Source organism: Anomaloglossus baeobatrachus (assembly GCF_048569485.1).
Source record: "Anomaloglossus baeobatrachus isolate aAnoBae1 chromosome 5 unlocalized genomic scaffold, aAnoBae1.hap1 SUPER_5_unloc_13, whole genome shotgun sequence".
Lineage (NCBI taxonomy): Eukaryota > Metazoa > Chordata > Amphibia > Anura > Aromobatidae > Anomaloglossus > Anomaloglossus baeobatrachus.
Window position 1 is genome coordinate 528,856 of NW_027441788.1, and position 14,771 is coordinate 543,626.

The 14,771-nt window shown below is 42.3% G+C and overlaps 2 protein-coding genes across 2 annotated transcripts in view; one reads left to right on the plus strand and one right to left on the minus strand.

Moving 5' to 3' along the window:
- The window catches only part of LOC142258831 (uncharacterized), a 92,687-nt gene that overhangs the window by 41,815 nt on the left and 36,101 nt on the right, over positions 1-14,771 (minus strand). The window contains 1 exon segment of the mRNA XM_075331415.1: positions 7,582-7,674. Within this exon segment, the coding sequence (XP_075187530.1) occupies positions 7,582-7,674 (93 nt within the window).
- LOC142258837 (uncharacterized) lies at positions 5,721-11,707 on the plus strand. Its single transcript, XM_075331421.1, has 5 exons — positions 5,721-5,865; positions 5,995-6,174; positions 6,256-6,379; positions 6,463-6,576; positions 8,998-11,707. The coding sequence occupies exons 1-5, from the start codon at positions 5,788-5,790 to the stop codon at positions 10,368-10,370; spliced, it is 1,869 nt and encodes a 622-aa protein (XP_075187536.1). The 5' UTR covers positions 5,721-5,787; the 3' UTR covers positions 10,371-11,707.

Genomic DNA, 14,771 nt, shown 5'->3' on the forward strand with positions numbered 1-14,771 from the left:
CCAGTAAAACATGATTTATCTCCCACTGGGAATGATCAAACATGTCAGATGGGAGATAAATCCCAATCCCCTCTCCCGGTCCCCCGTCTGGCCAAAGTGCCCCCCATTCCCCCTCCCCATACTGATCCTCTAAGATGGTGGCCGCACGCTGCATTCATCCTCCTCCTCTGATTTCTGTCACATGTGACATGTCAGATGTGACAGAAAAGTCCTCCCCAGGTCCAGCCAAGTCATCACCTGTCACTCCCCGGTCCTCCCCGGTCTCCCGATACCTGCTGCTGCTCAGGTCCCCGCGGTCCCTCCTCATCCTCTCACTCGGCTCCCTGCACACAGTGACACTGAGCTTACTGCAGCTCACACTGCTCTCGGTTGGATCCGTGGAGTGTGAGTGCAGTATTCTCAGGTCACTGCAGCCACACTGCTCACATGGAGTGCCTGCACTTCCAGAAAATGTGGAAGTGTTCCCTGAGCATGCCCACATATTCAGAATCGTCATGGGACCTCCAAAATGGTTTGTGACGGACTGGATTTTTTTCTTTTCCATAAATTGGTGAAAGAGGAAATGTGTTGGGGACTGTTTTGTCAAATAATTTTTTTTTGTTGTCTTTTTTTTTTATTACTGACTAGGTTAGTGATGTCAGGTATCTGATAGACGCCGCAACTTTACTAACCCCAGGGCTTGATGCCAGGTGACATTACACAGCTGGTATCAGCCCCATTTATTACCCTGATTGCCACCGCACCAGGGCAACGGGATGAGCCGAGGCGAAGTGCCAGGATTGGCACATCTAATGGATGCGTCACTTCTGGAACAGCTGCAACCTTCTATTTTTAGGCAGGGAAGGGCCAAATAACCATGGCCCTTCCCACCCTGAGAATACCACACCGCTGTCAGCTTCACCTTGGATGGTGATCCAATTTGGGGGAGCCCACATTTTTCTTTTAATTATTTATAATTTTAACAGAAGTAAATAGAGGCAGCCGGGCACTGCAGCCTCAGGTGAGTACTCATGGATTGTGGAAATAATGCTTGATAGCGGACCTCCAGCAATCTCCAGTGGTGCTCAGCCGGCATAGAAAAAGAAGTCCAATGGATCCAAAAAAGCAGAGAAGGCGGCACTTCACAATGGAGTTTTTGTGATTATTTAATGTGGAATTGTAAACAAGTTACAGCATGAATGGGGGGGGGGGGGAGTGCAGGTACGCCGGCAGACCTGCACTCCCCGCTCCCCACTCATGCTGTAACTTTGTTTGCAATTGCACATTAAATAATCGCAAAAACTCCATTGTGAAGTGCCGCCTTCTCTGCTTTTTTGGATCCATTTATAAATTTAAAATAATAGTGTGGGGTGCCCTCTATTTTAGATTACCAGCAAGGTAAAGCTGCTAACTGTGGTCTGCAGGCTGCAGACGTCTTCTTTACCCTAGCTGGCTATCAAAAATAGGGGGGACCCCACAAAGGGTTTTTCTTTTTGGCTAAATGTAATGCTAAACACAGTTTAGTGCGACATGAAAGTCACTAAAGGGTGCCAGCTTAGAATATCCAGGGTGGTGGGACATTATATACTGTATGTGTTTTACCTCTGTCTGTCTATCTATCCATCCATCCATCCATCCTCACTTTTTAGGTTATGTGTCCACGATCAGGGTTTGCAGCATTTTGGACACAGTGTTTTTGCTGCGTCCAAAACGCTGCGCTGTGCAGTACAACCGCATTGGAAGGATTTTTGGAAATCTCCTGCCCACTGTGCTTGTTTTTTTCCATAGCATTAACAAACCAGCGGTGCGGCTTCCTGAGCTGCAGGATGGGAATTTATATCGTGGAGACAAGAATGTTGTCCGAGGGGAGAATAGAGCTAAAGTCCTCAGCAGCCTGAACCTGGATCGTGGGCCCGGGCAGCTGCGTTCTCCAGTGGACAATGCTCGTATCTCTGCAGAAGATCTGACACTGCATCCTAGACACAGTGTCGCCGGGTCATGGGCACATAGCCTAAAAGTGAGAAATTTGGCGCTACTGCAACATTTTTGTAAAGTACCTGTGTGTTCAAAATGCTCACTATACCACTGAATAAAATCCTTGAGGGGTCTAGTTTCCAAAATGGGGTCATTTGTGGGGGGTTTCTGCTGTATAGGTACCTAGGGGCCTTGCAAATTCAACATGGTGCCCGCAGTTTATTTCAACTTTTCCAAAATTCACATGGTGCTCCTTCCGTTACAAGCACTCTGGTTTCTTCAAACAGAGGTTATTAGCCACATGTGGGGTATCACTGAGCTCATAAGAAATTGGATAACAAACTGTGGGGTCCACTTTTTGATGTTGCTTCTTGAAAAAGTGAGAAATTTGGTGCTAAAGCAACATTTTTGTGAAAAAAAAATATGAAAATTTTCAATAAAGCAACCTAAGTTTATCAAATTCTGTGATGTATCTGTAGGTTCAAAATGCTCTCTATACCCCTGGATAAAATCCTTGAGGGGTCTAGTTTCCAAAATGGGTTCACTTGTGACGGAGCTCCACTGTTTAGGCGCCTCAGGAGCTTCAAACACGACCTGGCATTCGCTAATGATTCCATCCAATTTTACAGTCAAATGGCGCTCCTTCCCTTCTGAGCCCTGCCGTGCGCCCAAGCAGTTGATTTCTACCACATATGAGGTATCGGCGTACTCAGGAGAAATTGTATGCATGTTACCCTTGTGAAAAAATAGCTTTGATGCTCATTTTGTGCCAGTTTTATACTTTTTTTTTTCTGCTTTTCAGTGTATTCACATCAGGGCTCCTCGGTATATTGTATTTTATTATTGTGGGTTTTTTTATGTTTGCTATTAAACATGTAAAAAACAAAACAAAAAAATGAAAAAAATCTAAAAATAAACCAAGTTCGGCACCGAATACGAAACTGGATGAATATGAAACCAACTTCAGCATTGTGTCTGATATCGAGCGATACTGCTTAGAAAATAAGGGAAATGTCTGTTTTTAGCACATATATACCCCGCCCCCCACACTGACGGACAGCCGCTGAGCATTGGAACCTGCTGTCAGTCAGTGCCGAGAGCGCGGTATACTGAGCAGTGATTAAAACCGCATCGGTGCCACCCCTATGACTGAAAGCTGGACGCCGTCTCAATATATGTCTATGATCACATTTACATATTTCATAGCTATTTAGTAACGCTTATTATTTTGTATATATGGCTGTTTTTTACCTGGTCGGGGCTAATAACAGATTTGGATTGACAGTGGCATTTTCCTATATGTCACACATTTGGGGGGGGGGGTCAGTTAAGTATTTATTTTTATTTTCTTCTTACTTCCCTTGTAACTGGGGCTGATATAATGACTCCGCGGTGACCATATCCTCTGTGTATGGGGGAGGAGGCTCCACCAGCTCTTTCTACCCTGTTTCCTCGAAAATAAGACCTACCTGGAAAATAAGCAAAGTCTATGGAAAATGTTGAATTCCTAAATTTAATTTGGATATTTTGTGCGTTCAATGAAGCAGCATGTCAATTATTTTTGCCATTTTGGGTGCGTTTTGCTAACATTGAAGTCTATGAGAAATGGCAAGAAACATCAAAATTCCAGCGTTTTAGATGCTTTTTAGGTGCAGAAAACATGCGTTTTGGACTTAAAAAAACGCATGCTTTTTGGACATCAAAATAATGATTACATATGTCCCTTTAGGCCCGTTTCACACGTCAGTGAAAAACACTGACGTTTTTCACTGGCGTGTAAAACACGCACATGTCCCTCCGTGTGCCGTGATTCACGGCACACGTGGGTTGTCTAAGTGCAATTTGGGCTCCGTTCTCCGTGCCCGTGATTGCACTTAGAGATTAACTCACCTGTGCGCGCTCCCGCTCTCCATGGTGCTGATCGCTCCCGCGGTGCAGCATCCGGCCGGCGCTGACCCCCGCAGCAGCTGCTTCCGGGTCGGCTGTGTCGTGCATCATGAATATGCGCGACAGTAATGAGCCGGCTTAGAAGCAGCAAGCTGCACGGGCTGCAGAGGACATCGCTGGAGCCGGGTGAGTAAAAATGATTTTTATTTTAAAAGCACGTTTTTTTCTGGCACGTGTTTCAAGGACCACACCACTGCGTGGTCCGTGGGACATCAGTGATGCCAGAAAAAAATGGACATGTCTCCGTGCGGCAATCACGGACACGTGGGTACGCCGCACGGAGACACGTGCAGTGAAAAATCACTGATGTGTGAGCAGACCCATTCATTATAATGGGTCTGCGTATGTCAGTGATTCTGGTACGTTTAAAAAAAAGCACAATTGTACCAGAATCACTGACATGTGAAAGGGGCCTGACACACACACATAGTCCGACAATTAAAATAAAGAAATTAATTTATTGCTATTTTTGCAATAAATATAACATTACCGCAATAATTTTATTAAATATGTCTATTTCCATTATTTTTCTTAAAAATATAGATTTGTTTCTTTTTCTTCCTTTTTTTCATTGAGTTTGACTGTTTAAACTTTATTAAGCAGTGTCTTTATGTTCTAAACGCATCTCTCAAAACGCAATTGAAAAAGCATGTAAAGAGCGCTAAAAACGCATCTAAAACGCGGTAAATACAAATGCGTTTTTAGAGCTAATTTGTGGTGAAAACCAACTTGGGCTAAATCAATTACTGCCAGAGGGGGCGTTTTGACATGCGTTTTGGACAACGCAAAGTGCGGTCATACCCTAAGCCCTACTCCAAAAAAAAGCCCTAGTTGTGGTTCCATAGGGAAGTGTCCAAGCAGCTAGAAAAGTTAAATACAGCAGAACTTTTATTTAAGAAAACGGACACCCTCAAAAGAAAGCAGACAAACGCCTCCCAAAAAAAATCGCACTCACCAGGCCCCAAACAATTACAGTTGGCAAGTACCGATGGTGGATGGGCTCTCACACAAAGATCTGTGTCGCTGTCAGGTCCCTCACCATTCCCACTGCATTGCACCGCAGAGCTGTGTATACAGTGACAGAGAAAGCAGAGTCAGTAATAAACCATCTCTGCCTTATGTAGAGATGGACAGATTTCCTCTCCGTTGCTACATGTTTGCTTGTTGCTGCACTGCTTTTTTATTTTTCTGCCTACCTTCCCATATGAAGGATTGTTTTTGGTTTTTTTTTAAATTACTCATAGTTTTTAATTTTATCATAAAATGGACTGGAAATTAAGTAAAAAGTCAAAGTGCGGTGAAATAGTGGGGAAAAGAAATGAAATTCAACTATTGTTTGTTTTTTAGTGTTGTTTTTACTATGTACACTATGTGCTGAAAGTGAGCGGTCATACGTAAAGCATCCGATCTCCGCACCTTCTTGGATAAGTCTGAGTTTGTACCGAACACTGAACTTCAGGTTCACTCATCTCTAGTGGTGAATAAAAATCACTTTTGTAAAAAAAATTCAGTTTGTGTCGCCATTTTCCGACACCGGTAACATTATTGTTTTTGCGTCGATGGAGTTGAGTGAGGACTTGTTTTTTTCTTGATGAGCCGACATTTTTATTGATACCATTCTAGGTGCAATATGGATAATTCATCACTTTTCATTGTATTTATATTGCTATAAAAATAATGTGCTACTTGTATCGGTCGGTTTTACTACTTACATAGCACATTTCATGTTGAAATTTTATTTCCTTCCCAAGTGATATCTCACCTCCCTTATTATCTGCAGTATTTTACATATCGGCTCATCTCCTTCCCATTCAGGTCCCTACAATATCGGATCCTCTCAGTGGAGATCTTCTATAGAAGAGAATTCTCCTGATTGCCCCGTGAAGGATGGATATGGACAGGGACAAGATGGCGGAGAGGATATTACACCTCACCCTAGAGATCCTCTTCCGGCTTACTGGAGAGGTGAGAGATTCTGATGACGTCACATTACATCATTCTTATCTATGGGAATAACAGATGGACAGAACTGGAGAGGTGAGGACTCTGGAAATGTCTGTAGTGAGATTTATTACTGTGTCTCTCCATAACCAGGATTACACAGTAGTGAAGAAGACCTCTAGTGAGCGCTGTCAGGCCCCTGTGTCTGAGGGATGGGGAAGACCCCTGAGCCCAATCACGGGGCCTCCACCTCACCCCCCGATACATGAGGACATCAATGACCAGAAGATCTTAGAACTCACCTACAAGATGATTGAGCTGCTGACTGGAGAGGTGACACTGCTGGGAATGCTGGGACATTATACAGTAACGCTATGAAGGGATCGGGGGTGACGGTATCATTGTATGTGTCAGGTTCCTATAAGGTGTCAGGACGTCACCGTCTATTTCTCCATGGAGGAGTGGGAGTATTTAGAAGGACACAAAGATCTGTACAAGGACGTCATGATGGAGGATCCCCAGCCCCTCACATCACCAGGTAATAGACAGGACTAAATACACACGGCCTATAATTATCTGTATGTAAGGAATGAATTCAGTCCCTGTATGTGTCTCCTCCAGTTCTATCCAGTAAGAGGACAACACCAGAGAGATGTCCCCGTCCTCTTCTCCCACAGGACTGTAACCAAGAAGCTCCCGATGTTCCTCAGGATGTGTTTCCTCCAGATCTATCCAGTAAGAGATATCTACTCATGTACTTTCTGCACTAATTTTGTGTTTACATTTTTAGATTTTCTGCTCTGGGTTTTTTCAGCTGTATTTTCTTTGCTTCTGCTTCTTCTGCTGTTTATTTCTAGTCCCTTCTCTATGTTGTTATGAAAGCAACTCAAAGACCTGCAGAGGGTTCATGAATACGCTGTTTCCTGGAAAATAAGACCTACCCAGAAAATAATCCGTAGCATCATTTTACGGGATTTAAAATAAGCCCTAGTTACAGTCAGGGCCAGCGTTGGGAGGAGTCAAACTGCACAATTTCTCTGGAACCCCAGTCTCTTAGGGACCCCATCACTTGTATTCTAAGGTTAATTATTTAAAGACCTTTGACTTCAAGATCATGTGACATGATGTAACCAAAGGTCTTTTAATTGCAAGAGTCTAAAAGAACTGAACAGAAGACAGGCTGGCATGCAGGTCTGACATTTTGGGAATGGGAGAGCAAACTGGGCAATTGCACAGGGCCCCAATCCTCTAGGGGCCCCAGTGTTTATATACCAAGTATAGGACTGCTTAAGGCCCTTTTTGACATGACATCACGTGACCAAAGGTCTTAAGTGCAGGAGTCTAAAGCTGCTGGGTGTTCACGCCAATTTTAACCAGCTTTGCCAAAATGGACAGAGCTTGGCCAGGAGAAGGGTGTGATGCCACCGCTTCTCTAATTCATAACAAACTGCGGTGTTCCCTATGCCAGAAATTTCACTCCAGTCCCTGATGTAATTTTTCAGTGTCCATCACCGGTCTTGATGATTTGGAGCCCTAATGTTTATCAGCACAAACCCAAGACCCTGCTACCTGCTTTGCAAAGTTACAAAGCCTAAGGTTAGGCCATTAATGTTACAGTCCCACAACACCCCATTAAATATCCAGCATCTGTCTCTAACAGAGGCGGCTCTTAGCCTTTTAAACTTGACTGTTAATTTTTGACAGAGTCATCTTAATGGAACTCGCACAACTTGCGCATACCAACTCCTGTCGGCGCCTTGTGATGCGAATTTGGGACGTAGAAGGGTCACTAAGTTCTCCATTGCTGCTGTATTGTATCTTCTCAAGCTCAAACTATAAAATTAATTAGAGCAATCAGTAAACACTCTAATGAGAAAAAATGATGAATATACCAGATGTGTTTTTATGATCTAACTGTGTTTTGTAACAAAAAACAAACAAAAACAGGTCAGTATACAAATCTCCTTGAACCAGTCACCAGTGTCTGTACACAGTGAGGACGTGTTACAAAGACGGAGAAGGGGGATGGCTTAGCTATTGGAGTTAATGGCCGGTCCGCTTTGGTTACATGCTCATACAGGAAATGCAGATGATCAGTCACATAGCAGCAGAAACTGGGGAATGGAGCAAATACAGGTGAATTGTCACGTAGGAGCTAATATCTTTTTATTACATGTGGCTTTAACTATTTTAATTTTGTCTTCGAAAAAAAAACCTCTTTGAAATTGTCTATTTTATGGCTCAATGTCACAAGGAGATTTTTCCAGGTTTTGCCAACTGTCATGGTGGCATCAGGATCTTTGGAGACTGCTCTCTTCCTGCTAACTTCTCTGATGTCTGTGAGCCGCGTAGGGAGACACAGGCATCGAGCCACAGACTTAGTCAGGCTAGCAAGAGTTGATCTCTGCTGGGCTGCTTGTTAATGTATTTGATTAGATGCTGTAGGGGAGCCAGTATCATTCTCTCCCCTTCTGTATATGCTGGCTGGACTATTCCATTAATGCCAGCTATTGTTCATCTATACTGGTCTGGTGAGGTGTTGTGATACAGACTAACTGGTGGTTGTTGTGCATTATTGGTGTGAGTAGTTGTGGTGTTAACCCTTGTTGTCTTTTTGTTGCTGCCTTCCTGCTCTTGCTTTTCTTTTTAGTCTCTCACTGCTTATTTCTATGACTTTTCAATGTGTGTAAATTTTGGTTTACCCGTCTGTCTTAATCTCTTTCCATCATACTCCTGGTCTCTTTTTTCCTGGGGGGATAACAGATTAGATCTGGTCAGGAGAATAGTAAAGCACAAGACTCTGGCATCTCCACCTTCAGGGATAATTCAGAGGTTAGGGATAGCTTAAGGTCTCCTAGCATGAGGGGCAGTATAGGAGCCCCCTTTCCCTCATTAATCTGCAGTCACATTGTGATAATTAATCAGATTATTTACTGTAGCACATTTCAGAGAACTGGTGCTACTGGAGAGATATCTTGGAGACAGGAATGGGAGGTCTGAATTAACAAAGACGTAACTCTTTGATCTCGAAATTGAAATACAGATTCAGAATAATTTTTTCCCTAATTTAATTTCTGATGTTATGTTTTAAAAAAATAAATGTACTTTCAAAATAATATCATTAAAAAATAATAACATTGTGTTTATGTTTAACAGATGACTGTATTGGGAGTTCAGATGGAAATCTAATATCTTCAGAATTTATAACAGATGATGAAAGTCTCACACATGATACATATGAAGAGAATGCTGTTGTCCCAGATATACCTACAGTCCTTCCTAGGAAAGCTCTATCATCTGATCTTTTCAAACCAGTCCAAAATTCAGATTGTCAAAAAGCTTACACTGGGGAGAAGCCATATTTATGTTCAAAATGTGGGAAATGTTTTATTCAGAAATTAGATCTTTTTAAACATCAAATAACTCATACAGGGAAGAAGCCATTTTCAAGCTCAGAAAGTGAAAAATGTTTTACTCACAGAATAACACTTGCTAACCATCCAAAAAATAAATCTAGGAAGAATCCATTTTCATGTTTAGAGTGTGGGAAATGTTTTATTCAGAAATCAGACCTTGTTAGACATCAGAAAATTCACACAGGGGAGAAGCCATTTTCATGTTCCGAGTGTGGGAAAGGTTTTATTCGGAAATCAGAACTTGATGGGCATCAAAAATCTCACACAGGGGAGAAGCTATTTTCATGTTCAGAATGTGGGAAATGCTTTATTCATAAATCAGATCTTGTTAGACATCAGAAAATTCACACAGGGGAGAAGCCATTTTCATGTTCAGAGTGTGGGAAATGTTTTATTCGGAAATCAGAACTTGCTGGGCATCAAAGATTTCACATTGGGGAGAAGCCATTTTCATGTTCACAGTGTGGGAAATGTTTTATTCAGAAATCAGACCTTGTTAGACATCAGAAAATTCACACAGGGGAGAAGCCTTTTTTATGTTCAGAGTGTGGGAAATGTTTTATTCGGAAATCAGAACTTGTTGGGCATCAAAGATTTCACACCAGGGAGAAGCCATTTTCATGTTCAAAGTGTGGGAAATGTTTTATTCACAGATCACATTTTGTTAGACATCAGAAAAATCACACAGGGATGAAGCCATTTTCATGTTCAGAATGTGGGAAATGTTTTAGTTGGAAATCAGAACTTGTTGTGCATGAAAGATGTCACACAGGGGAGAAGCCATTTTCATGTTCAGAATGCGGGAAATGTTTTATTCGGAAATCAGAACTTGTTTGGCATCAAAGATCTCACACAGGGGAGAAGCCATTTTCATGTTCAGAGTGTGGGAAATGTTTTATTCGGAAATCAGATCTTGTTGAGCATCAAAGAATTCACACAGGGGAGAAGCCATTTTCATGTTCAGAATGTGGTAAATGTTTTATTCAGAAATCAGATCTTGTTAGGCATCAAAGATCTCACACAGGGGAGAAGCCGTTTTCATGCCCAAAATGTGGTAAATGTTTTACTAGGAAATCGGGTCTTGTTTACCATCAAAAAAATCACACAGAATAAACCATTTTTATGTTGTGAATGTGGAAAATGTAATTCTCAGAAATCAGATCTTGTTAAACGCATGAAGAAGCCGCACAGGGAAGGAACCTTTTTCATGTTGTCAATAATTGAAATGTTTAAATGGTAAATCAAGTCTTGCCGACCATCAGAAAACCAACAGAGCGGAGCAGCCATTCTTGCTTTCAGAATTTGCCAAATGTTTTAAGATTAATGAGGTCCTGTTGTCAGATGAGGCACACGGGAGAAGCCATCATCATGTACTATAATTCAAAGGGTTTTATCCAAAAATCGGCTACAATTGCTCAAGTTAGAATTAGTGAGGGAAAGAACCATTTTCTCTCTTTTTAAACTTATCGTATTTTTCGGACCATAAGATGCACCTAGGATTTGAAGAAGGAAAATAGGGAAAAAGATTGAAGCAAAAAATGTGGTTATGACGCACTGTTATGGGGGAGATCTGCTGCTGACACTGTTACAGGGGATTAGTGAATTTTCTAAATATAATCCAGTACCAAAACTTTTAGAAGTGTCCCTATTGGCCCTTGAAAAGAACTTCCAGGTTTTGAGATGCTACAACCCTCAGCAATCACTCACAGTGATAGAGTGAGGTCCACGACCCCAGCGCTGCAGCATCCTTCTTAAGCAGTTCAGTTAAACCTTAAAGTATGTGACAGCACTAGATTATTTGAGAGAGCAATGTCTCGTGCTTAGAGCAGATGCAGCGATTTGTGGGATCCCGCTCTGCACACTGAGATCCCACAAAATGGAAATTCTGGCTCCACTTTGTTAGTAAGTTGGGTATTTCGAGAGCCTTTAGGAACATTTGGGAAAGGTTTTGATACTGAATTATTTTTAGATAATTCACTAATCTCAGGTTGCCCACTGCTTTATTTACTAAAAAGTGCAGCCCCAGATTGGAGATAGGAACTTTGAAGTATATCACATTGTATATAATTGCATTTCAAAACATGTTTTGTTAATAAATGCTTGTATATATATTCTTCATGCCTGTCTTTCTCTATTGTTTAGATGTGATGATTTTGCCTCAGAACTTCTGGAGTTGAGGCAGAGCTGTAGGCATTTCGCACAAAAATAGTGAGGGGATTGTTGCACAGCTTCTAGTTTCCCAGTTGCAGAAGAAAGTTCACAGAGCGGATCACATGGGATAACAAACTCTTTCCTTCTGGAACATGAGGTAAAATTCTGCACACTAATACAGCATTATATCTGGAAGAGAAAGTGAAAGCAAAAAGAAAAACAAGAGACTTTTTACAATAAAGTGAGTAAGGAATCTTTACACAACATCGCCATCTACTGTTAGATCAGTATAAAGTCCTCCTTCACACCGTTAAAGAAGTCCTCATCTGTTGCATATACCAACAGGGATGTCACGGAGTTGTCACAGCTGGCTGACAATCCAGTGGCAGAAGTGTTGGAAAATCCAAAATATTTGCAGCACGTGTTGTTAACTGACAGTTCTCTGTTTCTGCAGCAGCGGACTCTATGACCCTGGGAAACTGTCAGTTTTTCCTCTGTGGCCAGCCTCTGACTTGCTTTATAAACCTCACCCTAGGGTGCTTTGGGTGTGGTTTATAGTTGTACTTGGCTGTGGTTTGCAGCAGTCGTTTCCTCTTGTTGTTCCAGAGTCTTCTGTAGTAGCTGTTCCTAAGATAAGTGTTTGACTTTTGCTATGTACCTGGGCTCAGGTGGTAGCATTTGTGTCTTCCCTGTATTGTTTCCTTTTGTCTCCCTTAGCGTTCGTGATGTTGACGAAGAGCTCATACCTGCCATTCTTACTTAGGCCCTGATCAGGTTTTGCCTAGGGTGAGGTATTCCTGCTCGACGACAGGTGCAGAACCTATATAGGGTTGGTGAGGGCAGTGAGGGTGAGATGTATTGTCTGGGGTCACCACTTCCCCCTTTCCCTAGTGATAGGGCATTCTTTTCTCCTTCCCTTTGTATTGTAATATACGGCTGTTATAGCTTCTATCCCCAGCCGTGACAGGAGAGAAGTTAATCGCATTCTGCATCCTGGATATGTGGAAGTTGTTAAGATACTCTGGTCCCAATTTAACAAAGCTTTTATGACAAAAAGTTGTCACACAAGCTTTGAAAAGTCACAAAAATTTGGATCAATTCATAGTTGTGCCAAATTTTGGCGGTTTTTACCATTTTCACTCCAAAATTTGTAGAGTTTGGGTGGGACGGGGGTGTGACACCACAGCTTCTTAAGTTCAATTCATGACAAGCTGCGGAGTTCCCTATGCCAGAAATCTCACTCCAGTCCCTGATGGGAGTAATATTTCTAGCATGGCACAAGGAGGCACATTCCACTCGTCAAATGCTCCAGCTTCATGAAGAGGCATGCACCACTTCATGAATCAGGAGTGGCCCCCTCATAAATTGGGCTCTTTATGTTAGAAAAATGATCCCTTTACAAAGGATAATTGTTGTAATAAAAAACTAAAGAATTTTATCTGTCTGATATCCAAGAGATTATTTTTTTGTGGGGATCCCCACAAATAGAGATAAGCGGACCCGTTGAAGTTTGGGTTCAGCTTTTTCAGTTGGACATTAGATAAAGTTCAGTTTGAGAACTGGACTTGTCCTGAACCCCATTGAAAGTCACTGATTGGACAGTTCGGGTCTCCGCCCACATGCATCCAGCCACTAACAGAATATTTATTACCGGGGGATAGGTATGTACACAATACATCCTATAACTATGTTTTTACCTCCCCGTGAAAGCCATTCAAACACTTCATGCGGCTGTCATGTCCCCATCGGAGTCCACCCCTGCGACCTCTGCTCCGATCGCCAGGCGACGCCGTGTTCCCAGCATGGATAGTGCTTGTGATGGGAGAGGAGTCGGTGCCCGTGGCTCTGCTGAACACAAGCTCCGCTCATCCACTAGGCTGGGTTTCCCTGGAACCTGCAGTACCACTGGCTGACTGTAGGTGGCGTGTGTCTTCTAGCTGAAGTTGCCATCATTCACCTACAGCCAATGGGAAGACACCACACCCTTCTTATTCCCCCTCCTGTCATGTGATCACTGCCAGAGATAGTTTGTATTCCTGGTTCCTGTGCTGTTTGTATTTTTATTCCTGTGCGCTGACCTTGCTTGTGTTCTGACAGTGTCACGCTAGGTACGGTGAAGTACCAAGCGAACAGCGAAAGGGAAGGAAAACCCTGTGCCTAGGGAAGGGGGAGATGGTGACCCCTGACTAAGCCTATCACTGGGCCCTGAGTTCCCTCAGCACCCTATATAGACTCCACACCTATGGGCTAAGTCAGATACTTGACTCTAGGCTTACCTTGATCTGAACCCTAAATAGGGAACGTATGGGATGAGCTCTTCATCAACTCCACTAAGCTCTAAAGGACACACACTGATAACAAACAAGGGAAAACAACAAACAACTTATTTCTAGACGACTCAGTAAGAAGTTCAGTAAAGAGCAAGAACAACTCTACTGGTGTGTGCAAGCCGCCTGCTTGCATCCAGAGCTTGTGAAGGAACTGAATATCACCAAAACAAGTCCAGAGAAAATGAGACTATTTAAACCCAAGGGAAAAGCAGCTGAAGGGAAGAAGAGTTCCCTTAGGTCCTAACTGGGAAAGGATGAAAACCGAGCAGAGGAGATACCAAGTACAATGAATACTGACGGCAGGAAAAATAGAAAGTCAGGGAGCATTGTACGCAGCCAAATGCTGTGACAGAGAGAGACTCTGAAGTGTCATTTACTGGGCTGCTTTCTGTAATTTTGATAAAATCACTGTATTATCACTAGGGGATTTTCACTAGAGAACTACAGTAGTAAACCTTCTAGTATGTATACTCTATCTCCATAAGCTCTGTATAGCCCCATCCCACCCATGATTGGTAGCTTTCTGTCTATGCTTATTGTACACAGCTGCCAATCAGTGGTGTGGGTGGGTTTATACACAGAGCAGCACTTCCGGAATTAGTAGATCTTAGGCAGATAAAACTGATGTTTATCAAAACTTCAGCAAGCAGCCAAGTAAGTGACACATCCCTGAAACCAGGGTCTCTGCCCCTACATCATGTTGTTCTGAGATGAGTTAGCAAAACCCAGTGACTAATTCCATTTAATGGATGGCCAGATAGACATCTATTTAAGGAAAAAAATTAGATCTGAAAATTGGAAAACCGATTCAGAATATTTTTTTCTCTAATTTAATATCTGATGTTATGGCTTAAAAAAAATAAATGTACTTTCAAGAAAATATCATTTAAAAACTAATAACATTGTGTTTATTTTGAGCAGATGACTGTATTGGGAGTTCAGATGGAAATCTAATATCTTCAGAATTTAAAACAGATGATCAAATTATCAGACATGATACATATGAAGAGCATGCTGTTGTCCTAGATATACC

Excerpts from the sequence above, each read along its gene's own strand:
- LOC142258837 (XM_075331421.1), top strand. The coding sequence starts at position 5,788 with ATGGATATGGACAGGGACAAGATGGCGGAGAGGATATTACACCTCACC. Across the intron at positions 6,175-6,255 it reads TTGAGCTGCTGACTGGAGAG|GTTCCTATAAGGTGTCAGGA; the intron begins GTGACACTGCTG and ends TGTATGTGTCAG. Across the intron at positions 6,577-8,997 it reads GTTTCCTCCAGATCTATCCA|ATGACTGTATTGGGAGTTCA; the intron begins GTAAGAGATATC and ends TATGTTTAACAG.